At 35.7% G+C, this 27,487-nt stretch overlaps 2 protein-coding genes across 5 annotated transcripts in view; one reads left to right on the forward strand and one right to left on the reverse strand.

Moving 5' to 3' along the window:
* LOC108752520 overlaps positions 1 to 10,535 on the reverse strand; it is a 27,757-nt gene extending 17,222 nt beyond the window's left edge. The window contains exons 1-2 of the mRNA XM_018493370.1: positions 9,995 to 10,535; positions 9,138 to 9,471 (exon numbers count right to left, since the gene is read on the reverse strand). Of these exons, the coding sequence (XP_018348872.1) occupies positions 9,138 to 9,471; positions 9,995 to 10,535 (875 nt within the window). The remainder of the gene's footprint in view (positions 1 to 9,137; positions 9,472 to 9,994) is intronic.
* Positions 10,536 to 19,200: 8,665 nt separating this feature from the next.
* The window catches only part of LOC108752616 (hrp65 protein-like), an 18,955-nt gene continuing 10,668 nt past the window's right edge, over positions 19,201 to 27,487 (forward strand). For 2 of the 4 annotated variants that reach the window (XR_001939577.1, XR_001939578.1), the window contains exons 1-8: positions 19,201 to 19,619; positions 23,456 to 23,725; positions 23,804 to 24,022; positions 24,233 to 24,534; positions 24,773 to 25,080; positions 25,626 to 25,816; positions 25,929 to 26,025; positions 26,301 to 26,320. Coding sequence is in view for 2 of the 4 variants with exons in the window: in XM_018493578.1 (XP_018349080.1) it covers positions 19,350 to 19,619; positions 23,456 to 23,725; positions 23,804 to 24,022; positions 24,233 to 24,534; positions 24,773 to 25,080; positions 25,626 to 25,816; positions 25,929 to 26,025; positions 26,301 to 26,320 (1,677 nt within the window). In the remaining 2 variants the exon portion in view is untranslated. The remainder of the gene's footprint in view (positions 19,620 to 23,455; positions 23,726 to 23,803; positions 24,023 to 24,232; positions 24,535 to 24,772; positions 25,081 to 25,625; positions 25,817 to 25,928; positions 26,026 to 26,300; positions 26,321 to 27,487) is intronic. The other 2 variants (XM_018493579.1, XM_018493578.1) reach the window with 2 other exon arrangements.

A 27,487-nucleotide genomic window follows, 5' to 3' on the forward strand; every position in this document is an offset into this window, starting at 1 on the left:
TTTATATTTTATTAAAATGTAACACTATATAAAAACATTCACAATCATTTCAAATGAGAATAAAGTCTTTCTTAACGTAACGTTGCTGAAATATTAAAAAATTAAAAAAATTAAAGTAAATACAGTACTGAAGATACTTTTATTATTATTATTATTATTATTAGACATTAGGAACTCGAAAGCTCATTGCCGCAAATACCAAATCCCCCCACTGTTCCCGTCCCTGAGCAAGATCCCTCCATTTGTGACCCTCGTACCCCATTTCGTTTGAAGATACTTTTATTGGATAAAATAATTATAAAGGAAATTCTCTCTCTCAAGCATGATGAATATACTGCAAAAAATTCGAATATTCTAACAATCAGCCTAACGTTTATCATAATTATTTTGATATAGTCCGATAAAATTATTTTCAGACTTATATTTAGCTAAATTTTTAGATACTTCAGCAAAACCGTTTTTCTGTGTGCGCTCTGCGAGCGCATAAAAAAAAATAAATAAATTACCAAATCGAAATAGTTTGTGATATCGGCGAAGTGAAGAAAGTACGAACTTATCCAGGTGAATGCATGAATCTCATATTTGAAATACTTTTCGCCGTATCGTGACTACCCTTCACTGGAAACTGGCAGCAAGACGACAAGGGACACGATCGATGAGTGGTGTTTCGCCATCTGTTCCCGCTTGGGAACTCGATTCAGCGCTCTACACCTCGTGCATAACTTATCCAAAGGGACGTGCTAAACGTATTAGGATCGTTTTTACACTCGGCCAATGGGCAAAGATTTACCGACTCGCAGGCGAGCTCGATACCTATCTAACGTGCCGTGAATAAGTATTGATCATGTCAATCATCACACGTCCCGTTGCAGATGCGGACCGATCAATTTAGGAATCGTTTCACCGCGATTCGATAGAGTTGTCATCGACTGACATAAATTGAACATTATCATAGTTACACGAGCGCGAGCGTTGCGTAATAATGCTACAATTTATAGGAACGCGTGGGACTTGAAGCCACAGGGTTTCGACGATGCTCGAATTGGAAAACTCGACGGTCCTCTAAAATTCCGTTTTCGGATTTTCGAACACGGTTTGAATGTTATTCATATATACAACTCACGTTGTATTTGTATATCTACAAAATCTAGAACAGAAGTTATCAATGTAAAAGGAATGTAATGGAATTGAAGCAGTTCGATTGAAATCAAAACTCTTTAGTATGGTAGCTCTTCATAGAAATGTCAATCGATGGTGATTAACGTCAACATCGTCGCTGAATAACTGCAGTTTAAATGGAGATAGTAGTATTCACAGAATACACCGTCAATAATTGTTACATGTGTTACGCATGGTTTCGTTGCCTAGTTAAATTACTATGCATCGATTTCAGTTATATTGACAGAAAATCGCACTATTGATTGCATTGTTGTCCTGTGCACCCTATTGTGAACATAGTTCACGCTTTTTTAATTTATTTTCATCTCGGGCAAGCTTTGTATGGTTATATCATAAATAATAGTCAAAGTATAGATAATTAAATCAAATTCTTTTCGTGAAAAGTTCAGTTTGTTCAATGAAGGTATACATGAAATGCACTCCAAAGAGGCGCGCCATGACCTGCATTTCAGTCTCCATATTGTTTCTAACATAGCGACTTTTCCTCATTGCGCATCAGACGGCAGCAAACTTTCAGTGCGACATCGCGAAGCGGTAAACAACAACAACGTTGGCACCGTTTCGAATAATATGAAGGAAATTGATGCGGGAGTTTCAATAGATAATTTTTCAGAGCTGCTAAGTTATGAATTCTCAAAATTTCTTAAGAGGTATTATCAAGGAATATCTAACATCTCAACTTTGCTCCTTAACTTTAGATCTTTGATTACTGCGGTGTGCTGTACGAAATTCCCACACAATTTTTGATGATTCCTTCCTGAAGAAGTAACTTCTATTCAAATAATAATGCTGTTCACATAAATATTGTAATAAAATGCAATTTGTCTTTACGTTAATTACCAAACTTTGTAAAAGGGGATTATCACGACGGTCATAAAAATATTTTTAACTTCGCTTATCAGTTTAAGACATTAATCTCACTTCAACTTTCATCTCCTCCTTTAACTCTTTTAATCATAATTCAAAACGCAAAATCTCATAAAAGCCTTTGATATTTCTCGTGATTCCGTTCGCGCTCGGTGCCGTGGAGATTTGACTTTACTTTTATAAAAGAACTGGAGTGGCTCCACGGTCGGAACGTACGTCAAAAGCAATTAAACTACAATCGTGCCTAATGGCGAGCTAGATAACCACTTCTGCACCGATCGTACCGAGCAGTGGCGCCTGCCACTATGTAGTAGATGTGTGCGATATCGTAAGATCGTGTGACGTATATGCGTACGAGCATGTAAAAGATGTACTTGTATGTGTAACGCGCGACCTCGACGCATTGAACTGATTTAGTTTGATCGAAACCATAATTCCGCGAGATGGGAATAAATGGACGTGTCGAGCACGAACATAAGATTGAATAAATAGTCAATAATGTAGGAATCCCGAACGGATCCATTGTGAGGACGGCGAATAGTGCATGAGATACTGTTGCAATATTCCTTGGAAGCATACAATTCCTTAGAAAGTTCTACCTGACGAAAAGGCTCCTGCGGGTAACTCGTTTGACGAGTTAACGAAATATTAGTACAGGCAACAATGTGGAGGAAAGTAGAAATACAGAATACTCCATTATGTCGATCTTAACAGAACAAACGTGTAAAAATTGAGATCTATTTTATGTTGCATTCTGGTGACGAGAAATTTGTATATATACATTAAGATATTTATATATTTTCTTCTTATAATGTCTTTTTTATATATAATGATGTCTCAAGTGTTTGCTCCATCTAGAATCCTATTTTTTTCTTCTACTACTCCATTATGTTGATTCTAATGGAACAAACGGATGAAACTCGAGGTATGAATTTTATATTACATTCCAATGATGTAAAAGCGATTTGTTTTTACAGACCGATAGTTCATAATTGATATTTATATTTGAGACTGTCTTAAGACAGTTTTAAGATGTCATAAACCGATCAGAGAGCTGCATTAGCGTCTTAAGACATTATTTAAGACAATTTTAAAATAAGAATGGATTGTAAATACCACTTTAAGATATTTATGTTTTCCCTTTATATAATTAAAGAATCTTTTTTATATACGATCAAATTTCTGTTTCATTTAAGAATTCTGTTTTTTCTTCAAATTCTCGAGAGGATTTGATCACTTTAATCCTCTTAATCACATTTATTTTGTAATTAGAACGTACCAAATAAGAATATTATTCAATTCTTTGATATCTATTTTAAAGTGTGGTAATTCTTAAAGAACACTATTTTAAAAGTTAACATTACGTTTAGAATTCTAACGGCATCAGAAATGCCTCAGAATTAATATCCCTTTCAGTTTCCGTTATCCTTCTCCGTCAGGTAAACTCGTTGCACGCTAAGCTCCATAGAGTTAATCTTCCTTCGATGTATCGCCGTTACCGCAAACGCCTCCACGTTTTGGAGGCAGAGGCAGTTATATGCCGTGTGCACGAAGCAATTAAGCACTGGTATTGCAACTGTATTTTGCGTGTGCGTTGGTAAAGTCAGGCTCCCTTAAGCTCTGTCTGATCGTACACTGGCTGTAAAATCATGTGTACCCATGTGCAATTTTACAGATGAATTGCGCGCCATACATGCGTTTATAATCGAGTGCCCAAGAAATTATGTAGCGCACAAATTATTATGACAATGTAAGGCAACAAAATACGAGATTGTTTATAAGAAAAAAAAAAACGATAAATGAAACTTGTACACAAGTATCGAAACAAAAAGATGCAATAATTGTAATATATCGGAATGCGGTTTGCAAAGAACGCTTTATGTTTCTGATGAATGCCCAAGATAAAAGTTCTCTTTCTTTTCACGATTTAAATTATTATAACCAGATTAAATCGTTCGTGTGGTCAATTTTATAAAAGAAAGATTATGTTTCACGAGTGTTCTTGCGTGCAATAAAAATATATTTTTTCGATGTTGTCATCGATTATGAATTATTCTTTAGACACGTCAGCGCTCAAAGTTATCATGCGTACACGCGAGGATCGTAAACAATTGTTACCAGCTCTTCGAATTAAATAAATATTTAATTATAAAGCTAACGGCACGTGCCTCTCACGAAATGCAGGACAAATGCAATTGCAAACAACTGTATTGCGTGAGACAGTGAACGATCTACCTCTACTCTATTTATTTATCGTCTCTCGATCACTGCCAATTTTTTTGCGACAGTTCTCGCTCAGTCGTTTTGCGAAGTAAATCAGCCGTAACTTCATGCGTCCGAAACATACCGAGCGGCATTGCTCAAACGTCAAATTAACCACCACGCGTCGGTAGAAGCCATGCAATTTGCCCATAATTGGAAATTCCAACGTTTATTCTTCCTATATCCTAAGTACGCTCTTATAGAATAACCAGAATATAAATGAAGTTACAACTTTTCAAACTAATTGGCGCGAATGTTGATCCAATTATAAGTATTACGGAATGGGGGAAATGTAAAACAATGTGCTTTAATTCATTATTTTGTTAAATGTATTATTTATATTTTACATGTAAAATGTATGCAAAACATTATCACATCATGTTAAGAATTTAGCGTAAAATTTTATAATTCGAAATAAATAAATAAAAGTAATCGATTTGTATTTTTTTCTGAAACTTTCTTAGAAATTTTTATTCAATACATCTCTGACATCAATTATATCTTTCGTCATCACATCAGAAACATTCCAGTTGAATAAATCATTCGTGCTTAAAAATTGAATACTGAAAGGTAGTGATTAATTATTTATTTTAAATATTAAAAGCACTTCAGTGTTTTTAATACACAAAATAAGTAATTTTTAATATTAAATTGGATTTCTGTAAGAAAAATATATTTAAAAATAAGAAATGACAATTTTAAACAGTTTCATGTAAAAGGTAAAAATACCTTTAGAATTTTTCAAGCAGCTGGATGAATGGTAGTTACTTGTAAATTAACCCGTCAGCAAAAGTATATAAGTATATCCTTTTGTAAGTTTTTGGCCAAGATCCAACTGTGGGAGGAGGCCAGTCATAAATGTCATTGAGTAAAGAAAGATACAAATGACGTTAACTTTTGCGCGACATTTTTCTCGACTAACTATCCTCAGTATGTTCAAAGAGGCTACCTCCGATGTGCCAGTTTAAAATCTCATTCATTTTCGCGCTAATAGCCACGGAAACTTCAGCCGCGCCGTAAAACGAGTTTCCGGGACATTCTCTTATTCACGTGTTGACACGAAGCTACGGCTCTTTTGGAGGGCTGTTTCAATTAAAAGTTCGAGAGGATTTTTTTTTTATCTCTTTCATCCACTTATATACGATGTCATCTCGCCGTGGTCGCAAGTTAATGAGTACGCTTAAGTATACCTACTACTCTTCCATTCTCTCCAGAAGCTCGATTCTCTGTGATTCTCAAAGATTCTCAGAAAAACAGACCGTCAAATATACCGATTATTTTACAAGATGTACTTTGCGTGACATAAATTTGAGAGAGCTAACTCTTCTTCTTCTTCTTCTTTCTCTTTTTCCGCGGAAGCAACTCCTTTTCACGGGAAATGGAAGTGTTCCTTATCGCGATTACGAGTCCATTTATCTCGCATAATATATATACGGTGAAGCGAGAGCGAAAAGTTTGCTGTAATCGTTAACATGATAATAGCACTGCGCGATCTGTATTTGAGTGAATTTTTTGCATTTAAGAAGAATTTCTCGTATTTCATAGCACGACCGGCTTATCCGTCTGTCTAGTGGAAATTCTGAAGAAGAAGGATACGATAACGGAATTTGCCGTACTTCATCTTTGCTCTCCTTTTTGATACGAAACGTGATCTCTAGTAACAGTAACACGACAGCGGTATCGTGTATCACGTCTTTTCTCTAGCGTGCACGACAAATTTTCGAGGGTATCGTTGAACGGAGATCAAACAGCGTGACATGCAAAATCGTCGATTTAATAGATCGTTTCAGATCGGTTCTATAAATATCCCGTGGGATGCAGGAATACCATACGACTTGACAATTTTTCACAACATTTTATTTCGTACTTTTGTCTCTTTTCAATCTTTATAATCTTTATATAAATTCCATGATGATCTTATCTTTACTTGTACTACTTAACGAGAATCGACGGTGACAATTTGAAAGTCGTTGTTAAAATACGAAAATTCGAATGCATGAACTGCAGGGAAATGATACACGCCAGTTTTATTCAGATAGAATGCGATTACCGAGATAATCCTAAAATCCAGTGTCCAGGCAAACATAATTACATATTACGGATTACAACGATTTGTGCGACAACTCTCGTGGCTTGGCGAGATAAAAGCGAGAAATTCTGACAACGGAAATACCGTTTGCGGTGGAAATGCACACGATACGTTCAGTAGCACACAACTTTGCGAAGAAAAGTGAAAAAGAAGAGACATAAAAAGAAGAGAAACGAAGAGAGAGAGAGAGAGAGAGAGAGGGAAATAGAAGAAAGAAAGAAATACAACACGGCCAGGGTCGTCGGTTATTCCAAATTTGATGTATGACAGCCGAGGCTGCCATTTGCTAGCTGTCATCCTTGCCACCCCCGATCCTCCTCTTCTAATATCATCGTCGTGGAAATGACAAACGGTCGAAAGTAGAAAGATAACAAGGTAGCTTTTGGAGAGGGAATGAGCCCTCGAGATGCGTCTCGTTGAATTGCGATACTTTCACAGTAGAAACGATTTTTGGCTTCAATCGCACATCAACTTCTTACATTTGCCGTTACTTGAACGTGGATTTAATATCTTACCCTCGTAGAGTCGTAGCGCAAAACTCGATAAGTCCATTTCCAACGATTCTTCGGTGTGTACAAAGTACGCATGAGAGATGAGAATACATTTAGAAATAACAATACATATAATTTTTTTCGTTTTTGCTGTCTTGTACAGGCTGTTATTATAATACATTAGCTTCTTGATGACATGTGATTTTTTTTGGTTCAACAGTCTGGTCCCTTTTATTTCTCTTAATATAGCGTTGATCTGTGCAAGGGGCATGCGATAGCGAAAATTTAGCAGTTGAGCGAAATAGTGATCGACAGATTCGATAAGTCAATAATTGTAAGTCGTATATTTTAGGCAGTATGACAGTCGATAATTCTGACGTGACTCTGAATTTTTAGTATTTTTCTTTCAAGTTGTTTTGTTGAGATATTCTATTCAAGTACTTTAGGCAGTCCTGTTCACCTAGAAAAATTGCTATAATATATTAACAGGATTTTACATGAGGCACTTTTATAAAACCTCTTACTTTAATGAGAAAAATGTAACTTACATAATATATATGATTCGTTTCGCTCAACGACTTAATTAAGAAGGAAAATTAAGGAGAGAGGAGAAAAGACATTCGGAAGAATTGGCAGATTACGCGAGTTACACGAGTTACGCGCTGCTCAATGCTTGTTCACGCAACATATCAATGTTCGTGAGGAAGAGAGAGAGAGAGAGAGAGAGAGAGAGGGAGAGAGAAAGAGAGAGAGCTGTCGATTACTCCGAGTGCACGGAATTACTTACGGCATCCGATCGACAATTAGAGATCTCTTTTTACATGTTCATTGCGTTGCACGGAGAGCGCCGTCACGGCTTTTGGCAGCGCACTCGTTTAATGAGATGAATGCGCCTTTTGGAGCTAATTAGCGGAGATTACGAGAGAGAGATGATGAATCGATATCCGATTTCCGTTTCTGCAATTCGCTCTTTTCTGTAATAATATGATAAATGTGTATTTCTATTCCTAAGGCAGCGCTCCGTGTTCCGTCGTGTATTAAAAGCACTAGTATTTGCGGCAAAGCGTTTTACATATAAATTATAATGAGTTAGAAGAGAAACGTTGGTCTATATCATTTTACAGTGAAGTACTATGAATTGCATGCAGTAACAAGCTTTTTCGGAAAATATCAGCAACGTAAGTCAATATAAATGTCTAAATTAAATGACGATACTGCGAAAGCGAAGAAGCGTCAAAGCGGATTTAAAAAATTTCTCGATAAACAATTATTCTAATTGTTATACAAAGATCGTAATCTCTATTTTGCTTTCGCGTGCCAACGACACAACTGAGTATGAATTTTTACAAAATAATTTTGAAAGAAAAACTCTTCTGTGTATTAATTGGAGTCTAATATTGCAAATTTTAATGAAAACGATCTCTCGAGTGAAGTTGACTACGATAACATTTTCGTAAAATTTTTGATATTATGTAACGCGAATTAAAAAAAGTTATTTGCTATTTTTTTAAATATATAAATATAGAATGAAGAAAAGATTGTTTAGTCTGATAACACGATCATATCAATAAATATTTATGCACAACGGAACACGAAGATTGATAAGATTACACCAATCAATTCTTGAAAAATGATCTTTGAGATACCTTCTAAGGCAGTATTTGCAGCCAAAAGAGTTTAGCATCGTTTCACGACGACAGTAAGTACGGTGGTAGTAACATCATTGTTAAGTCATCTTTGTCTTATGTACAGTTTAGAAAGTTTATTTGCCTCGTCAAATACACCTTCTAAATCGGATGACTTCTGGCACACTTCTAACTCGTTATCGATTTTTTATACTCATGCAGCAGCTGTAATATTACAATAATAATTGCTGTATTAACACTAATTTACCAGCTTTGTGTGTGACTTGTCATTATTATGAGTATTGTTAACTCCATATTGTTAACTCCATCAATATCAGTGCGCGCGGATTTTCGACGTGTTTGTTAGGGCGTTTGAACAATTATTTACAATAATAAAACACTTTTATTCCATGTGACAACTCTACTCTACTCTACTCTATTCTATGTACGTTCCATTCAACTAACAAGGGCAAAACTTTAAACTCATTCAGCACAAAACGTGTGTATTATGGATATATGGTTAGCTAAGCTAATGACAATCCGTACGTCCGTCGAAAGAAAATTGTCCAGGTATACGAACGTGTGTGTGTTTTCTGGCTTTATACTTTGGTGGAAACTAATTACCTGAGGTCGTTGCCCCTGGATCTTCTCATGCCGCGCGGCGGATGTCGCGGTGGTGGCGTGCACCTGCAGTCACAGTGCATCACACACAGCGCGACGCTGGTCGCGAGAGTCACTACGAAAGGCGCCGCGAAGAAGTGCATGATGGTAGCGACCTGTGCCTCGCGATTATAGTTCGCCATCACTATGCTACCGTTCACCCGGCTATAATGGCAAGGAAACTTCGCACCTTCGTAACCCAACTCGCGGGTGAAGTTCTTGCAATCGACTACCGGCGGATATCCGCAACCCTTGATGTTCACCAGCAGCACCGCCTCGACATCCCCCGGAGAGGACACTGCTCGACAAAAAGATATTTTACAGCGGAGATTAGCGCCGGAGAGATTTGAATTTTTGTGCTTGCCAAGCACGCATGCAATCCGCAACGTTGATCTACCAAATCGAAATGTATTCCAATTTCACTTCGATTTCCCAGGCGGTACATTCTATTTTATAGTCAAATAGCAATAGAGAAAGAAGTAGCGATATCCATTACCCCTTTTCGAATTTTATACAATAGATTCCGTCCGTTATGTCTTGAATTTTACGTTCGGGACGGTGACATAAATCGTATAGACTATTTCACGTTCAACAATGTTATGTTTCGAAACAAAAATTATAGTATGGTATTTCAGATTTTCTATCTCGTACTTTAATCTTCCTACCTCTTTCTCTACTACTTCAGCTCTCTTTTTGCCAATCCGATTTAACGTCCAATTTATTTTATCGCCAATTATCATTCTCGCAATTACATTAGCTTATACGAAAAATATGAAAAAAATAGGAAAACGCTAGGGAACACTGCGGCTTAGTGATCCTACCGGCAGTGACGGTGCCCAGATCAGTCGTGGTATTCGCGGTGATGTTTCTACCGCCGGTGTCGTTCTTCATACTGGTGTTACTCCACGGCGTGTACGTGACGTATATGTGGGTGCAACTGTACACATCACTGGTACATCCCTCGCGGCACGAGCTCCATGTGCAGTTGAAGAGACCAGCAAGGTCCTCGCGCCGCGAGGTTGTGCAGATCACCGGCTCCGGCGAGAAGTCCGCCGCTAAGGTGCTGATGGCCGGGTCGACGTAGAGCGGCACCAGGAAGAGGAGTGCCGCGCCGCCTGAAGTGGCGACGAAGGCCAGCGCCGATGTTGCGTAGAAATTAAACCGCTGACGGCAGGTACGCCGTGGCGGTCGGCGCCGCGACGCGCCGAACCCGAGCTCCAACAGCTTGCGACGACGTAGCTCCCGCTCGTGGAAGTCGTGCTCGCCGCCGCCGCTGTCCCGACCTTGATGTCCCCGATCGTAATCGCTCTGGCACTGGCTGCAGCTCGCCTCCAGCAGGAGTTCGGAGCTGCTTCCGCGCATCACCCGGGACGGCTCTCTCGTAATCGAGACGACGCTACGCGGCTAAGCTCCTTCTACGGCTTCTTCTTCTTCTTCTTCTTCTTCTTCTTCGGGTGGTGCTGGCTGCTGCTCGATGCTCGATTCTGCGACGATTCATCGAGCGCGCCGATCTACAGACCGATCATCGCTTCGTTAGACGTGACTTATTAGGGGAGGGAAAGGGGTTATTGATCCTCCAGGATCAACTGTCGAGCAGACATGCATTGATCATCGGTTTCCGCGTGGACGATCTGTCCGGCAGGGTATCAGAGATCAAGTGATCAACTTGATTGCGATTCCGTCTTTCGCTAGGAAGCATTGAGCAAGGCCGTTTCCTAACTCGTTTGCGTTTCGAAATTCGATGTATAATCGTCAGGTAACTATGTAGACCGATGGGGATTTCATCGAACGATATGAGTTGCTCGATACAAAAAATTAGGATATAATTTACGCCGAAGGTGCAACTTGCGTTATTCTTACTCTCAATCGACGGTTATCTCGTGTTATTGTTTCACTGATTTACGTTCTGTCGTCGCGGATCTCCTTTCGAAATCCCGAGGGGCATCATGAAGATCTTGCGATCGATGCTGCGCGCTTCGCAAAGTTCCAAGCACGCTATCTCGCGATGGCCTTGGCTCGACATTACGCGAAACAGGATTCGAATGAATTTGATTACCGCCGCGTCAGCATCTTCTCAAGTTACTCGAGTGGGCACTTGTAAATTTCGGCATCGTGTGTAGATAGGCCACGTACTACGGTATCTCTCCTTGATTCACCCCCTTGACTTTTCAGCCGTGGAAAGTCCCTGCTTTATCACTATACATAACGACCTTGCACACTTTAAGGTTCCTTTGGGTTATCAAATTGAGTCGATCGATCACGACCTTTCAGCTGCTGCCGTTTTGCAGGAAATCGTGCATTTCGATAATGCGCGCGCGTAGCAGCCCCGCGCACATATATGAAAAATCGTCGAGAAGGCTGGTGATCCTCACACGCGTTAGAAAAGTCGCGTGCTATTTTCGAAATTGTTAATCTGTTGATCCCAAGTTAGGCCTGTCGTTCGTTTTCGTTTATTAAGTTTTTTTTTCTTTTTTTTTATATATATCGGTAAGGCGCACGTTGTGATATTTGAACGACGGATATCGAGTCAAAGGAATTCGATATCGCGTATGTTAAACTTACATGACAAGCAGATCGACGTGACACGATTGTTTCTATCCTCTACCTAATGATTCACCAGCTTTAAGACTGACTGAGTAAATTATGCTAAAGGAAGCCACAATTGTCAACATTTTCTTCGCTAAAGAAGGCGCTTTTCATCCGAGATGTTGGCTATTACTATCGTCAGGCATTCGCAATCAACAACGGTCGAGACACTTGACGATTTGCCACGCGCTCCAGATCGATCCACCGAGGTGTGTGTGTCTCTACCGTAAGAATAAAATACTTGGCGCACTCTTGGAGATTCGAGATCCGTGCGAGCCTCCGCCGGTGAGCCTCCTGATAGCGTCTTAACGCGATCTACCTGTCGTCCCACCTGGCTCCTGCGCCGAAGTATCATTCGCGGTAACACTGAACGGGTCTGCCTTAACACCAGCTCATATCCGCAACTGGTTGCCGAATTCTTGGCATCGACATCGGTTGTGCCGCGATCCCGAAATTCCCGTCGCACGCGCGACTCCTCGTCGTGGTACCAATAATCGATCCGCCGCTGTCGATCCTTCCTGAATACATAGAACACACACACATACACACGCACACATACACCGGTCGCACCACGACTGGATCACGATGATCCTGTTGATCCTACGATCTTAGAAGAAGAATGGTGTCGCGATGAAGGCGCAACGGACCGGGGGACCAGGACAGATGTTCGCGGGGCCTCCTCCTCCTCCTCCTCCTCACGCACGTACGAGCACCAGCGGCGTTCCTGGCGAATGCCGTCCGCCTCGCGGATCGCGGGTTAAAGCGTGACTATTCGACCACCTCGGCGAGGAGTCCTCGACAGGACAGGCCGTGGTCCGAAGCGACAGGGCGGGGTTCCAGGCGCGCATGAGCGACGGGTACAACCCCTCGCCCTCGTACCCCGTCGTGCCACCCCCGCGATGCATTCTCCTTGTTTACGCTTCTGCCTGTCCCGCCTTGCTTCTTCTACGGGATGTCCCGAAGCCACCGTGTGATATTTTAGCAGCGATCGAAACTCATTGACACACTGATGTCAATTTCTCGAGACGAGATATAATTTCGCGAGAACGACTCCCGCATTTTTATCAGAAAATGCATTTATTGCGTTTACAGGAAAGAAAAATGCAAGAGAAGTTACTTGATTGTGTATATTATCATTATATTCGTTTGAAACGTCGAGTTTTAGGGATAAGTTCGAAAAAAAAAAAACATTGAAACTTTACGTAAAAATTCTGAAAATATTTAAATATTTTAAAGAGAAAAAGTAGGAAAATATATAACTGAATTTAAAATGTTAAAAGTTGATTCAGAATTAAAAGCTTAAAACATTGAATTAGGAAATATTTTCTAAATTAAATTAAGCGGATTAAATTTCATTTAATTATGTTTAATTCATAAAAAGTGAATTTATTCTCAAACGCTTGTAGCCTATTTTTAAAAGATATTTTAATAATTATTTTAAAAAGAGGTTTTTTTCCCAAACAAATGGGAAGTCTTCAAAATATTACCCGATAGATCTGGGACACTACGTATATGTATGTCGCGAGCAAGCAAGACTTTAACGCGCATTCTGTCTTTTCCCTCTTTTGATGTCCTATATATTATCATCTTTTAATTATGTTCCGTAATGAAGCCAATTTTTTAATCGTGGAGTTTTAACATTTTCGCATCACAGCGTGTGAATAGATGTTTTAAGGCTCTTTAAAAATTGTTTGACGGACGGAAGTTTAATATGGTTGACGATCGAATTTGCATAAATTAAGAGGCAATCCATGACACAAAAACCATTAAAGTTGAAATGAATTTTTTAAATATTTTTAATTTAACAAGAAAATATAATGACAATTCAGCATTATAAAATCAGTTCTTGAAGGATTTTGTAAGTCGTTGGGATGAATTAAAATACCCGCTTCCATCAATCATAATTTAAAATTAAAATGGAAACCCAAGCGGAGCAAAAAATCATCATGACATCAAAATGGCGTCCGAATAACTCCAAAATGACTATTAAAAATCACTTTTCGATCAGTTACGATTCTTTTAATGTTATTTTTACGTTATTGTAACTTGTTGTTTTGCTTGGAAAAGAACCATTACACAGTCTTATTGTTGGTGGTCTATCGATCTCGTCTGTCTCCACTTTTATTTACGGGCCTCCTGAAAGTAAACTCCTACGTGCAGAGTCTACATTTGCTCTAAAGTAGATTTTATTGCGCACTATATGATGTTATATACTGATAGTTTCCAAAATCATAGCAGTAAATGAGGCTGGGACGAGCGATCTACTTCTCTCCAGAGAGTCGTCCTAATTGTTACGTGTATGTCATGGCAACAACATGATCCTCGCAAGAGCATACCGGCCCTAATGATCAGCTGACGAGCGCGGCGTTGTTACCGATCGTCCTAGATCGTCCAAGCTACGATACTCTAATTCGCCACTTGAATCGCGATACGAATATCCGACGACCACTCGAGAATTTATTATAACGCTTAGCCCGCGCGTGCTTCTCTGCACAGATTGTGAGATCGGATCGCGCTTCCGTTCACGGCCGAACCTCCGGTGATTTAGGTGACAGGTCGGAAACATTAGGTCACACCTATCATCGACTGATAGCGACGACTCCGAGGAACGCGTGTCAGCATACTTATCGAAGTTCACGCTGGGTACCCACGTCCTACGTTGATTGATGTGTATGCCGTAAGTTCTTAAAGTTGCAATAAACTTGAGCTCAAGCTTCTCAAGTTACCAAAGTTTTCAGCAAATTAGTTTTTACACATAATTTTCCGCAGTACGGTATTACGAGCAGTAATTTTTTTATTCTTCTATGTTATACTGTACATACTTCGAATATATGTATAATTAATAATGATTTTTATAATGGTGTATATATGTCACAGACAAAGTGTTGACTGATTGTGAGTAACGTATACAGTTACTATAGTTTGCTGTAATCAATGTATGCATTTATCAACAAACTTAGCACTTTGACTGTGCCGTAATATGTTAAAAAAATTTACTAAATTTTAATAAATATTTGTTTAAATTGTATTAACTAAACGTTTATTTACAATAAATTAATATTTATCAATTAAAAAATAATACTTAAATCATAAATTAATGATTTTTGTATTAAATAAATATGTTTATATTTAGTAAATATTTAGTTAACATTATTTAAACACGCAAATATTTATTAAAACTTAATACATTTTTTCAATATAATATATCGTAGTGGATTTTAAGAAATGAAGATATCTTTTTTTATAAAATGTGCATATTATATTTTGGAAAATATGTTTTCTTAATTAGGTAAATATTATTTGTATAAATTAACTACATTTAATTTTTATCCTATTATATAGTACGTACATGAAAAAATATAATACTATGAATAATATATGTATATACAGGATGTCCTAAGTAATGTTAAAAGATTTTAAGGAATGAATCTCTCGTCTCACACACACACACAGACACACACACACACACACACAAATTCGGGATGAAAATTTTATATGAAGTTTGACTATATGTTGATATCAATGAAATGGCTTAGTTTCGAAGATATATGGTATCAAGTTGAAAAAAAATTTCAAAATTCATTCGGGTTATTTTGATGAAACTTCGTTTAAAAGGCATGACGCATCTCATCTTTTGAAACTATTTTTTTTATTTAATCTAGGACGGATTCAAGGATAAGCGAATACGCTTATTTACGAAAAGAATTGAAATTTCACTAAGTTTTCTTATGTTTGAAATTTTTTTTATAATAAATAGGATAAATCGGCAGAAAAAAGATTATCGATAGAATATGCCATTTCTGAGATCATTATCTTTTAATCAAATAAAATTTTGCAATGTATAACAAATTTAAATTTATTTTTTGTTGGAAATGACTCATTTTATCGAAAATATTAAAGAGACTTACAAAATTTAATTAAAATATATAAATATATTCCGAATGGTTTCCGAAATTTTTGGAAAACACGCTTTTTTTTTAACTTTGAAATCATATATCTTTAAAACTAAGTTGTTTTAGATTGGTCATACGAAGTTTTCGTCTTGAATTTGTGTGAGAAATCACTTTTAAAATCTTTTAGCATATACTTTGGACACACTCTGTATACGTAGAATAAAGTATTTAAAAAAACATTTCAAAAAAAAATGTTTCAGACGAAAGTTGTATTGTCTCAAGAAAGAATAATGATAATGAAATTATTGTAAATTTTTGAAAAAATTAATTTTTTAAGATTACAAAAAGATCTTCACTGTTATTTTTAATGGAATTATATAATTTTTTTTAACTTAATACGTTTCTCTAATTATTCTATATATAAAAGTATTGAAGTAGAGTTACTAAAAAATCGGGAATTGAGCAGAAAAATTCTCGAATCTCTAGAATCCAAGGCAGAGCATTGTAGACGATTTCATCTATCTGAAGTGAATAATATTATGCAAAGATGCAAGCTGCATTTCTGAGATTAAACAAAGAATGGCCAAAGATGTCGATGACTGTAAACTTGAGAGCATCTGGAGGGATCAGAGAGTCTCTGGCAGGACAGAAATCTGCCTTGATCTTTCCTATATTTTTCTGCGAAGTGGGGACTTATTACGACTATTCGAGCAAGAGAGAGAAAGGATCAACGCGTTTGAAATGTGGTGTTGGGCGAATGCTACGGATTTCATGGTCCGTCAGATGTACCAATGACGTATTCATCTTTTCGGAGCTTGGAATAAAAGATCGAATATCCAGTGTATGCTACAAACGCATACTATATTCCACTTCAACCACATAACTAGACGCGAAGACAGTCTTGAAAAATTGATAATCATTGGCAATACTAAAGAAAAAAGAGCACGAGGCCCATTCTCAACTAAATGGACAGATCAACTAAAAGAAAATAACTTTTCCAGTATGATGAGGATAGCCATGGACAGAAACCGATGGAAACAATTTATACGCTGCTAAGTGGTTGCATAATTGGAGATTTCAGTCATGAAGAACCGACGAGAGAGAAAGAGAGAGAGAGAGAGAGAGAGAGAGAGAGAGAGAGAGAGAGATAAAAAATAAATATTTTACAAGATATTTTATATTTCATGTCAAAATGTACCAGAATAAAGTATAAAATATATCTTAAACTGTATTGATTGTTTAATAATCATATATGGGAGCTTTCAAGCAGAGGCACAAATCGACACAAGAGTCATTCCGTCTTTGTTTCTTATTGATTATTGAACAAGAACAGAATGACTCTTGTGTCAATTTGTGTCTCTTGCTGGAAAGCTTCCATTATGTACAACTGTTATACTTGAATACTTTTATGCATAGAATAATGAGATAAATCAATTGATATAAAGAAAACGCATAGTTGCTTATAAAGAAATTATGTAATTTGCAATATATAATACACAGATCCTTTTTGAAAAACACCTATATGTCTTCTTTATACCAATTGATTCATTTCATATTATTTTATGCATAAAAGTATTAAGGTATTATGTAATCATCAAAAAATAGTGTTTACAATCGAAATATTTTATATTTTACATCAAAATGTGCACATCAAAATGAAGTACAAATAAAACAGCTCTTGAATTTTTGAGTTTTTGATACCTTTATCTTAATATTTTTATATACAGAACAATTAGAAGAATATATTATTATATTAAAAGAATTATATAATTCCATTTAAAAAATAGAGATGACTTTTTGTAATCTTAAAAAAATCGATTTTGAAAATTCGATTTACCATTATTTATCCTCCTTTATACAACACAACTTTTATCTGGAACATTTTTTCCTAAAATCTTTTTTTTTCAAGATTTTTAATAGTAAATTTGGTTGGATACACTAGTGCATATTAAAGTTGTTGTACTGATTTAATCTGTGTAAAAGTAAAGTACAAATATTCGAACTAAGTATAAAATACAGATTTTACTTAATAGCACAATGAAATGTATTGAGGATTTCATAGTCTAATTCATTTTTACATTTATATTAAATATATATTATATTTTTAATTTGTGTAAGGCAATTTTAATATGTATCCAACTGAATTCGCTATAAGTGTTTCAATTTAAGTATCTTATTCTGTATATTAAATGTCCTATTTTAATTGCTCTATATAAATATTTTAAAACACGTAAGATACGAAAAAATGTTTTTATGTTGTTTTTTTTTTAATTATATAGAAACCAAAAGATATAGAAGCCAAAAAGATATAAAGGTCACCTCTTTTTCAAATGCAATTATTCATACAATTGCGTTTAATGCATGATTTTTTTTTTATATAATATGATTTCTCTAATTATTCTGCATATAAAGTATTAACGTAAAGATATTAAAAAACCAATAATCAAGTAATAATTTTGTATTTTATTCTGGCACATATTACTATAAAATATTAAATATATCGTAAACTATTAATTTTTTAATAATTGTACTTTTATGAACAGAATAATGAGATGAATCAATTAGTATAAAGAAAATATACAAGTATTTTATAAAAATTAAATATCTTTTTTATAAAGTACATATATATATTTTTTATACTATTTGATTCATTTTATTATTTTGTTCATAAATATGTGGTCAAATAATTTTTTATAATATAAACAACTGTATTTTCTCTTTACATTAATTGATTCATCTCATTATTTGTTCATAAGAATATTAAAGTTGTATTATAAAAAAATTAATAGTTTATGAGATATTTAATATTTCGTGTCAAGATATGCCAGAATAAAGTAGATAAATATCTCTATTATATCTCTAGTAGATATAAAATATTTCTATAGTAAACTATTAGTCTTATATGATCTCGCTACATTAATTATACTTTTATATGCAAAATAACTAGAAGAATTAAATTTTATTAAAAAATTACATAATTTCATTTAAAAAAGTAGACAAGATGATCTTTATGTCTTTTTAGCGTCTCCACCTATAGAAAAAAAACCAACATGACTAAAATACGTCCTCTTTGAAACAATTCCATTTTCATTTAAAATATTTTTTCATATTTTATGTATTTTTCGAGATATTATCTCGAGCAATTAAAATGAGACACTCTGTATATATAATCTTCCATTTTTTTAATATCTTTTTTTTTATTACAGCATAATCTCATGAGGAAATGGGGAATACGAATGAGAAATCAGTCGCCTGCAGCAGCCTCAATTGTTGCGCTGCTATTGGATGATCTAAAGGAATACACCAATAGCAGCGAGCGCTCACGGAATCACCCGGCAACAGTTGAGTCTGCCGATCTGCTGAATGCGACTATAGCACAAAGTCCCTAGTCAGCAACATATACTATAGAAAAAGTTGGCAGATCTGCTAGTTCAATCACCCCACCAATCGCCGCGCGGCACAGTCGATGTCCAACCAATCCTGCCGTTGCATCTCCCACAATGCATTGCGTCGCAACCGGCGAAGGGGAAATTGCCATGTTTAATTGCCACGACTCCTCGCAACGGCTCTCTTCTCGTCGTTGGACGCCATAGTGCGCGGTTGTGCGCAGTCGGCTCGTGCGTACGTGTGGTGAAGCAGCTTCAATCGAGAGAGGAGTAGGAGGTTTCGCTTGTGGTGTACGAGATACGGCGCTTCGATGGCCGGAACGGAGACTCCGAACGTGAAGTCTGAAGGAGGGAATGCGCCAGTTGAAAACAACAGCGAGAATATGCGTGATCGGAACCAAGCCGGTGGAGGCAGCGGAGGCGGCGGAGGCGGCGGAGTCAGCGGCGGTGGAGGCGGCAGCGGCAGCGGCGGCGGCGGCGGCGGTCGAGGCGGTGGAGGTCGTGGCCGAAAAGGCGGTACTCGTTTTTCGGGTGGCCGTGGAGGCAGCGGCGGCCCTGGTGGCGGCGGCAGGAACGATGGGGTAATTTTTTTTCCTTCTCAATTTTGCGAGATTTTCCTACAATCTGAAAGATCGCCTTTTACCCAGCAACGCCACGCCACGCCACGCCGTGTCGTGCCGGCGCCATTACGTCGGCAAGGCGCGGCGTAATTTATTTTCGATCACACGTATCTGCCCCGTCTCTCGATATATCTTTCGATCGTGGATTGCGAAATTTCAGGCGCGTTGCCGCAGGCGCATGGCGATTGTATAGATAGAATCTCGTGGCGCGTTTTCGACGTATTGAGAAGATCACGCTTCAAAATTTTCCCTACGCTATTCGCTTCTCACGATGGATTAAAATAGCTTTCGGAAGAATTGCTCCGTTTTCAATGGAGCCTCGCGGCGCTTTTATACGATGAAAGAGTTCCAATGACCACGATGACCACGTTCCAAATCTATTTTCTATATTATATTATTTGTTTCTCGTAGGATGAAATTAAGGTTTCACGCGTTGTAAGTTTCATTCTGGCTACATTCGATTGAATGCTAACGTGCTGTAAATTTTAGTCGTATCTATTTTCTGTATGTAAAAAGCAATAAAGATAGAATGAAACCTAAGGTTAAACCACAGACCTTTGCAAAATGCATAATACATAAGAAAATGAATCAATCAAAATTCTTAGTTATAATGTACGTCTAAACTCCAAACGCAATCTCCAGGAAAATTGTTCCGTTTTTAATAGGAGCGTAACCGTCAAGATTAAATCGTAAACCGGTGTGACCAGTGTATTTGTATGTCCCTATGTCGCCTATAATATCGCATTAGCATTGAAACTAAAAACGGTAGCCGGATATGAATCATATGATCTGTTCTTTTGTGACTGAACTACACTTCTGAAACTTAAAGTGAATGTTTAATGTTAGGCGAGAAAGTTTTAATACAATTTAATGCAAGAATAAAATACAGATCTGAATTCACTTCTACGCCGGTTGAGTAAATACAAGATGGCGCCTTTGCATACAAAATGGCGGTAGGCATTCTTAAATTCTCGCGTGCACGTGGCTCATAAAAAAATTGCTAAGAGATTAAGATGTTTTTTGATTATTATATGAATGGAAAATCATTAAATATATTTAAAAATGTATAACAATAATGCACATTTTAATAATTATGTTAGTTTGCATATTTAAGTTAAATAATTAATTAAATATGTGAGCGGTAAAATAGGACTTAAATTTATTTTAAAGTCATTATAGAGCATAAAATGTACAAAATTGCAAGAATATTTGAGGATGTAAAGGTAGTCTGAACAAAGTGATTTAATCCTTAATACATACCTTTGAGTCATTCATGTTCTGCGCATTTATTTTCTTTGAAATACTAAGAGCACTTGGTCAAATACCGGTCTTTTTTCTATTCCTAAAAAAAGTTTGGCATTTAGAGAACAAGTTTTGTGCGTATATAAATATATTTATGCTTTAACTGGCATAATTCCAAAGTTCACTTCTGGATCACGAATGACCCAATGTGTATACAGAGTGTACATTTTTGTAACTAAAAATTAGTTTTTTTTCTTCATTTTCAATTAATTCTCGGTTATATTGCGGGAATATTTCGCAAATTATTAAAAAAAGATTTTAACCCTAGAACATATTAGCTCTTAGTAAACACGATTTTTGACACCCTTGTACTAAATGTCGATAATGTTATATATTATGTTGTCTGTAATGTTATAAAGAACATTTTCCTAATAAGTTATAAGTTTTTCTTTAATACAATAGCAATAATAATATGCACTGTTTAAAATGTAAATGCAATATATCTTTAATTTGTAGCCATTCATGCATATTAAAAAAACATTTTCACATTACTCAATTTTTTGGACAGCTCACATTTGAACTTTTTTTTTTGTAATTTAGAATGTCAATTTTAAGATATTGAACCATATTTTTCTTTCAAACATTTTATTTTAGAGTTTCACATTTTTGTATGGAATAGTGTATTTTTTCTCATTTTGTCAAGTATATTTAGTTATAACAATTTATCTACAATTTGTTATGAATGTACAATTGTACAATACTTTAAAGATGTCAAAATATACGTAAAAATATTTAATAATTTTAATATATTTTTAAAGGTGACGAAAATTAATGTAGAATGAACAGGAATGACCGAACGTGTGTAGTAAGGGTACTTAAACTAAGATGTCTTAACTACTAAAAAAGGATTAAATTGGAAAAGATTCTGCACAAAATCATAGGATTTTTGGTGAAATTGGCTGAAACTTTAGTATGTTGTAGTTCTTGACTCATTAATCAAAAGTATTCATAGGCATAAAGTTTGAAAATGACTAGTTTTTTTATTATAGCCGTTTAAAGTTTATTTTATGCTTTGAAATTAAGTTTCTGTAATGAATAAAGAGATTTGAGATAACAATATGCCATCCACTCTCTCCATCCTCATCCTCACTCCCCACTCTCCTCCCAACCCCACACATACACCTGCACGCCTATTTTTATTATGAAAATAAAAATCTTTCTTATTACGCTTATGCGTGCGTGCATGCGTGTGGCGCGTGTATGTGTATGTATCAATGGTATTTTTATGATTTAATTTTTCGCCCGTCCTCAAAATTACCCAGAATAAACGTCGTGAACGTGATAGGCGTTTCATTCCTTTGGGGTTGATTTTCATGAGTCCCCCTACCTCTCGTTTGGGATGCACAAAAAAAATAAAAAGAAGAGGAAGCGCCTGATATAAAATTGCGCGCGTGGACGTATGTGTATGGGGGTGTAGGTGGGTGGTGAGGATGAAGTAAAGGAGGTTGGGGGAGTGAGGATGAGGGTGGTGAGAGTGGTGAGAGTGGATAGCATATTGGTATCTAAAATCTCTTCATTTATTATAAAAATTTGATTTTAAGGCATTAATAAAATAAAACTTTAAATGGCTATAACAAAAAAAAAATCATTTTCAAGCTTTGTGCCTGTGGGCATTTTTGATCAGAGTCAGAACTATATAAAAGAACTATATAATATAAATTTGAGACAATTTTATCGAGGGCCAAAATTCTATAATTTTGTGTGGGGTCCTTTTATAAAAATGAGTATTAGATATATATCATACATATGGAACAGTTCAATAAGGTTAATATTATATTTAACAATACGATGTTAAAATGGAAATATTCTTTATTATTTTTATTTTTAAAAATATGGTTAGTTATTGAAATAATTTTTATTCAGATTCTAAATTACTGCTGAACTTTTTGTATTACTTTCTAATATAATATAGAAATTACATAAATATATAAAAAATATAAATAAAGATCTCAATCTTAAAAACAATAATTAGAAATTTAAAACAAGGCTAATGAGAGTCTAACGCTGTTGTAAGAACGAAGAGTTAGGATGTAGATAATACTCAAGTTTTGGCGGTTGTCTTCATTTATTATATCGAAGTTTCGGCTCTCTTTGGAAAAATTATTTCTCGAATTAATGTTGTGTCAGTTTATCTTGACGTGTCAATTGATCTTGAATTGGTCAAAACGACACGTCAAAATAAACTGACACGACATTAATTCAAGGAACGATTTTTGTTAATTTATATCTCATGAAAATTGTGAATGTTTGTAAACTTTTTTGTTTTTCCATTGAGCATTGATTACTGCATTTCTGCCAATCTGCGAGTGACTTACATTCAACATGATATTGTAGTCTATTTTTTCGCTGAAGATGACTCAAAAGTCGAAATGTTCGATATATATATTATATATATAATAATACAGAAATATCTATAATTTTTTTATTTTGTTAAAAAATATATGTAATACATTCTTAACGGCTTGTATATGAAACAGTTATGATCTTTTTTACAGATGAAAATGAGTGATTCCATGGATGGAGGCCTAGATAATTCTGAAAGCATGGGTGGCGGAATGGGTGGTGGAATGGGTGGCGGAATGGGTGGCGGAATGGGTGGCGGAATGGGTGGTGGGATGGGTGGTGGAATGGGTGGCGGAATGGGTGGCGGCATGGGTGGCGGCATGGGTATGGGTATGGGTATGGGTCGCGGTGGTGCAATGCGAGGAGGTGGAAGAGGAGGTCGTGGCGGCGGTGACAGAAACATGGCCAATAGATCACAAGATGTAAGTTTACATTTTATATTCCTTGTGTCTTTTTCATAATAGCTATTGAAGTAGTACTTAACTTTACATCATTTTTAGGATCGATTGATGGAACGTGTCATGGCTGTCAGTGGACCCACTCATGAGCTTCCACCACAGGATACTACGGAAAAGAAGTTTAGTGGCCGAAATCGTTTGTACGTTGGAAATTTGACAAACGATGTGACCGAGGAAGAAATACAGACCATGTTCCAAAAATATGGAGAAATATCTGAGCTGTTTGTGAATAAAGAAAAAAGTTTTGCTTTTCTCAGATTGGTAATTATACGAACCATGAATTAATCAAACAATATTGTTATATCCACATTTCTTTGTGACACTAAGATGATTATATTAATTACCGTTTGATATGAAATGATAAAAATTTCTGGCTGTATATTTTGAAATGATTACACATTGCTATTACTAAGCTATTTTCTACCTTGCAACTTTAAATTAGAAAATGATTGTTTTTATTTTCTGTTTCAGGATTATAAAGCAAATGCTGATACGGCTAAGCGCGAACTAGATGGGTCAATGCGTAAAGGTCGTGCGCTGAAGGTACGCTTTGCTCCTCATTCATCGACGATAAAGGTAAAGAATCTAACGCCTTGGACATCCAATGAACTCCTTGAAAGAGCCTTTAGTGTCTTTGGCGAAATCGAGCGTGCAATAGTTAAAGTTGACGACAGAGGCAAAACCACTGGCGAAGGAATAGTTGAGTTTTGCCGGAAACCATCTGCTCAGTTAGCCCTGAGAAAGTGCACAGAGGGTTGTTATTTCATTACAGCGTAAGTTATCACAATTTTCAACAAATTTTTTAACAAATCCCCGACGCCACGCTTGTTTGATGTGTTCTAATCTACAAGTGCCTAATAAGAATTGTAGGGGTAGAAAAAAATATAGTTTCACTTAGGAAACATAGTCGATTAGTTCCATTAATCACTGTGTGCTGACACGTGAAACACAAGTTTATCATAAAAAGAAATATTTATATAAAAAGTGAAAGCATATACAAGTTGTAAGAAGTTTGTATTTCAGTTCCCTTCGACCAGTAGTTGTCGAGCCATTTGAACAACAAGATGATGTGGACGGTTATCCTGACAAGAGTTTACCACGCAAAAATCCGGAGTTCTTCAAAGCGCGTGAGATCGGGCCACGCTTTGCACAATTAGGTAGTTTCGAACATGAATACGGTACAAGATGGAAGCAATTGCATGAATTATACAAGCAGAAAGAAGAAGCACTCAAACGAGAAATGGCAATGGAAGAAGAGAAATTGGAAGCTCAAATGGAATTCGCTCGATATGAACACGAGACGGAGCTTCTGAGAGAACGTGTGTATTCTAATATTAATATATAAAGTGCCGTTTCTTTTCTTTATATAAATTATTATAAAAATAAAAAAATAATCTAATTATTTAGACTTAAAAATTTTTTTAAATTGCTGACGGAGAAATCTACGAGTTAAAACTAGATGTTAATTGCTAATACTTATCTATTTTTAATATCCAATCGATATAAACATATAATATACATTTCAACCTTCATATTCAGTTTAAAACATAAAAATAAAGAAAAATAAAAGGATCGTAATATCGATTACATAATCATTAAATATTTAAAAATTGAATATGTCGTTTTCAACAAATTTTGTAATAAATCCCCGATGCCACGCTTGTTTGATGTATTCTAATCTACAAGTGCCTAATAAGAATTGTAGGGGTAGAAAAAAATATATAGTTTCACTTAGGAAACATAGTTGATTAGTTCCATTAATCGCTGTGTGCTGACTTGTGAAACACAAGTTAACATAAAAAGAAATATTAAAAAAATGAAAGCATGAAGTTGAAGTAAATTATTATATCTTATTATATTATAGAACTGCGCATGCGTGAAGCGGATCGCGAAAGACAGAAGAGAGAATGGGAAATGAAAGAGCGACAAGCAGAAGAGCAGAGAACTCGCGAAGAAGAATTAAGACGGCGTCAACAAGAAGAAATGGCGATACGTATCAGAAGACAGGAAGAGGAATTGCATAGGCGTCAACAGGAAAACAATTTGTTCATGCAGGTCCGTTGAGTAATAAAATTGTTTAACTTTAAGATGTCTACTATTATATTTTTCTTGAAAGATTCGATATTTCAGTTAGCGTGTATATATACTTGTATCTTTCATATTCTAGGAACAAGCAATTCGCAGTGGTGGTGGTGGTGGTGGCGGCGGCAAAAGTTATGATTCTGTCAGTAGCAATGATCGTGATGGATATGGTCAACCTGATGGTAAGTAATAAGTTTTTATTTTTTTTTAGATATAAAAAAATGTATAAATTTAGAAAGAGCACAATATAGTTGCAATTTGTATTATATATATTATAGCCATATGCACTAAAAGCTTTTAAACTATATTAAATATAATTATAGCTCTATGCACAGGTTCTAAATTTGTCGAGTGTTGAACTATAGAATAACAATTTTTATCGTTGCTCATTTTTTCAGCATTGTCATAATTTACGTTCTGTATGTTTTAATGATATATTTTTATTATTTTTTTGCAGGTGGAAGCGGCATGCCAGTGGTAATGTATCTCTTTCTATTCTTTTACTATTTTCTTCTATACCATGTATTTACAGCATTAAGTTTTTTTCTTAAAACATTTGACTTTCTTTTCTATGACAGTTTTCTTTTTTCTTGTTGGGCGGTACAATTTTGAATATATCCTCATGCGCAAACCTTATTCAAATGAACGGAATACCATGCATGACGAAATGCAATTATTTCTTATGGTGTACAACACCATAAAATTAAATTAGGAGAGTTGATAAACTCTGATGTTATTCCCAATCGAGCATGCTCTTTAATATCAAGCAGAGTTCTAATGTCTGCAAAATCAGGATAATATTCAGTATCTTGCTTTTATGAAAATATATATACATTAATAAAAATTTATTTTGGATATTTATAACATGTGGAGGAATTAATGATGTGCATAATATTTAGACAATGAAAAATGACACTTCAATACTGCATGGAGTGTCAATATTAACACTGATTTTAGTTATAAATTTTAGATGATCTCCATTAACTAGCATTTTTGCAAAGAATAAAAAAACTAGCACCGTTTGCAAAGATCTGTAAACGATTGTATAGCATTTTTGCTAACTCATAAGTATATTTCTACTGACAAGATACGCTTTTATTTTGCATCTAATCTTGATGCACGGATATATTTGAATTTATATGATCTACTGTTCTCTTTACGAAGCGAAATCTCCTATCGGAAATACCAATAATTACGTTCAGCAAAAAAACTGATCAGTGAGCGCTCAGTGATTCTTAAATATGATTTATTCTTTTCTTTAGTTCTTCGTTGGATCTAAGTCTAGGAATTAATAATATTAAGAAAGCACTGAGCGCTTACTGATCAGTTGTCTCTACTGATCGCAGCATTGACTTCATACTGAAAGTTTTGCTCAAAACTTTCAACTTCTATTTTATACATATATAAATATGAACCAGCATGCGAATAGCGCAATATTGAAATTTTATCGCAACGTTGAAGCAAATTAATGAACTGTGATTTTCATAACAAGCATTCTACTTTCTGCTGCAAACATTGCAGTTAGAGATATCGGTCATAATAATCATCGTTAGTCGACTTTAACAAACAAATAAATTTTACTTAATAAGTTTTGCTATATACCGATTAAATTATGTATATATATATATATATATATATATATAT

Source organism: Trachymyrmex septentrionalis, unplaced genomic scaffold, assembly GCF_001594115.1.
Source record: "Trachymyrmex septentrionalis isolate Tsep2-gDNA-1 unplaced genomic scaffold, Tsep1.0 scaffold60, whole genome shotgun sequence".
Taxonomy (NCBI): domain Eukaryota; kingdom Metazoa; phylum Arthropoda; class Insecta; order Hymenoptera; family Formicidae; genus Trachymyrmex; species Trachymyrmex septentrionalis.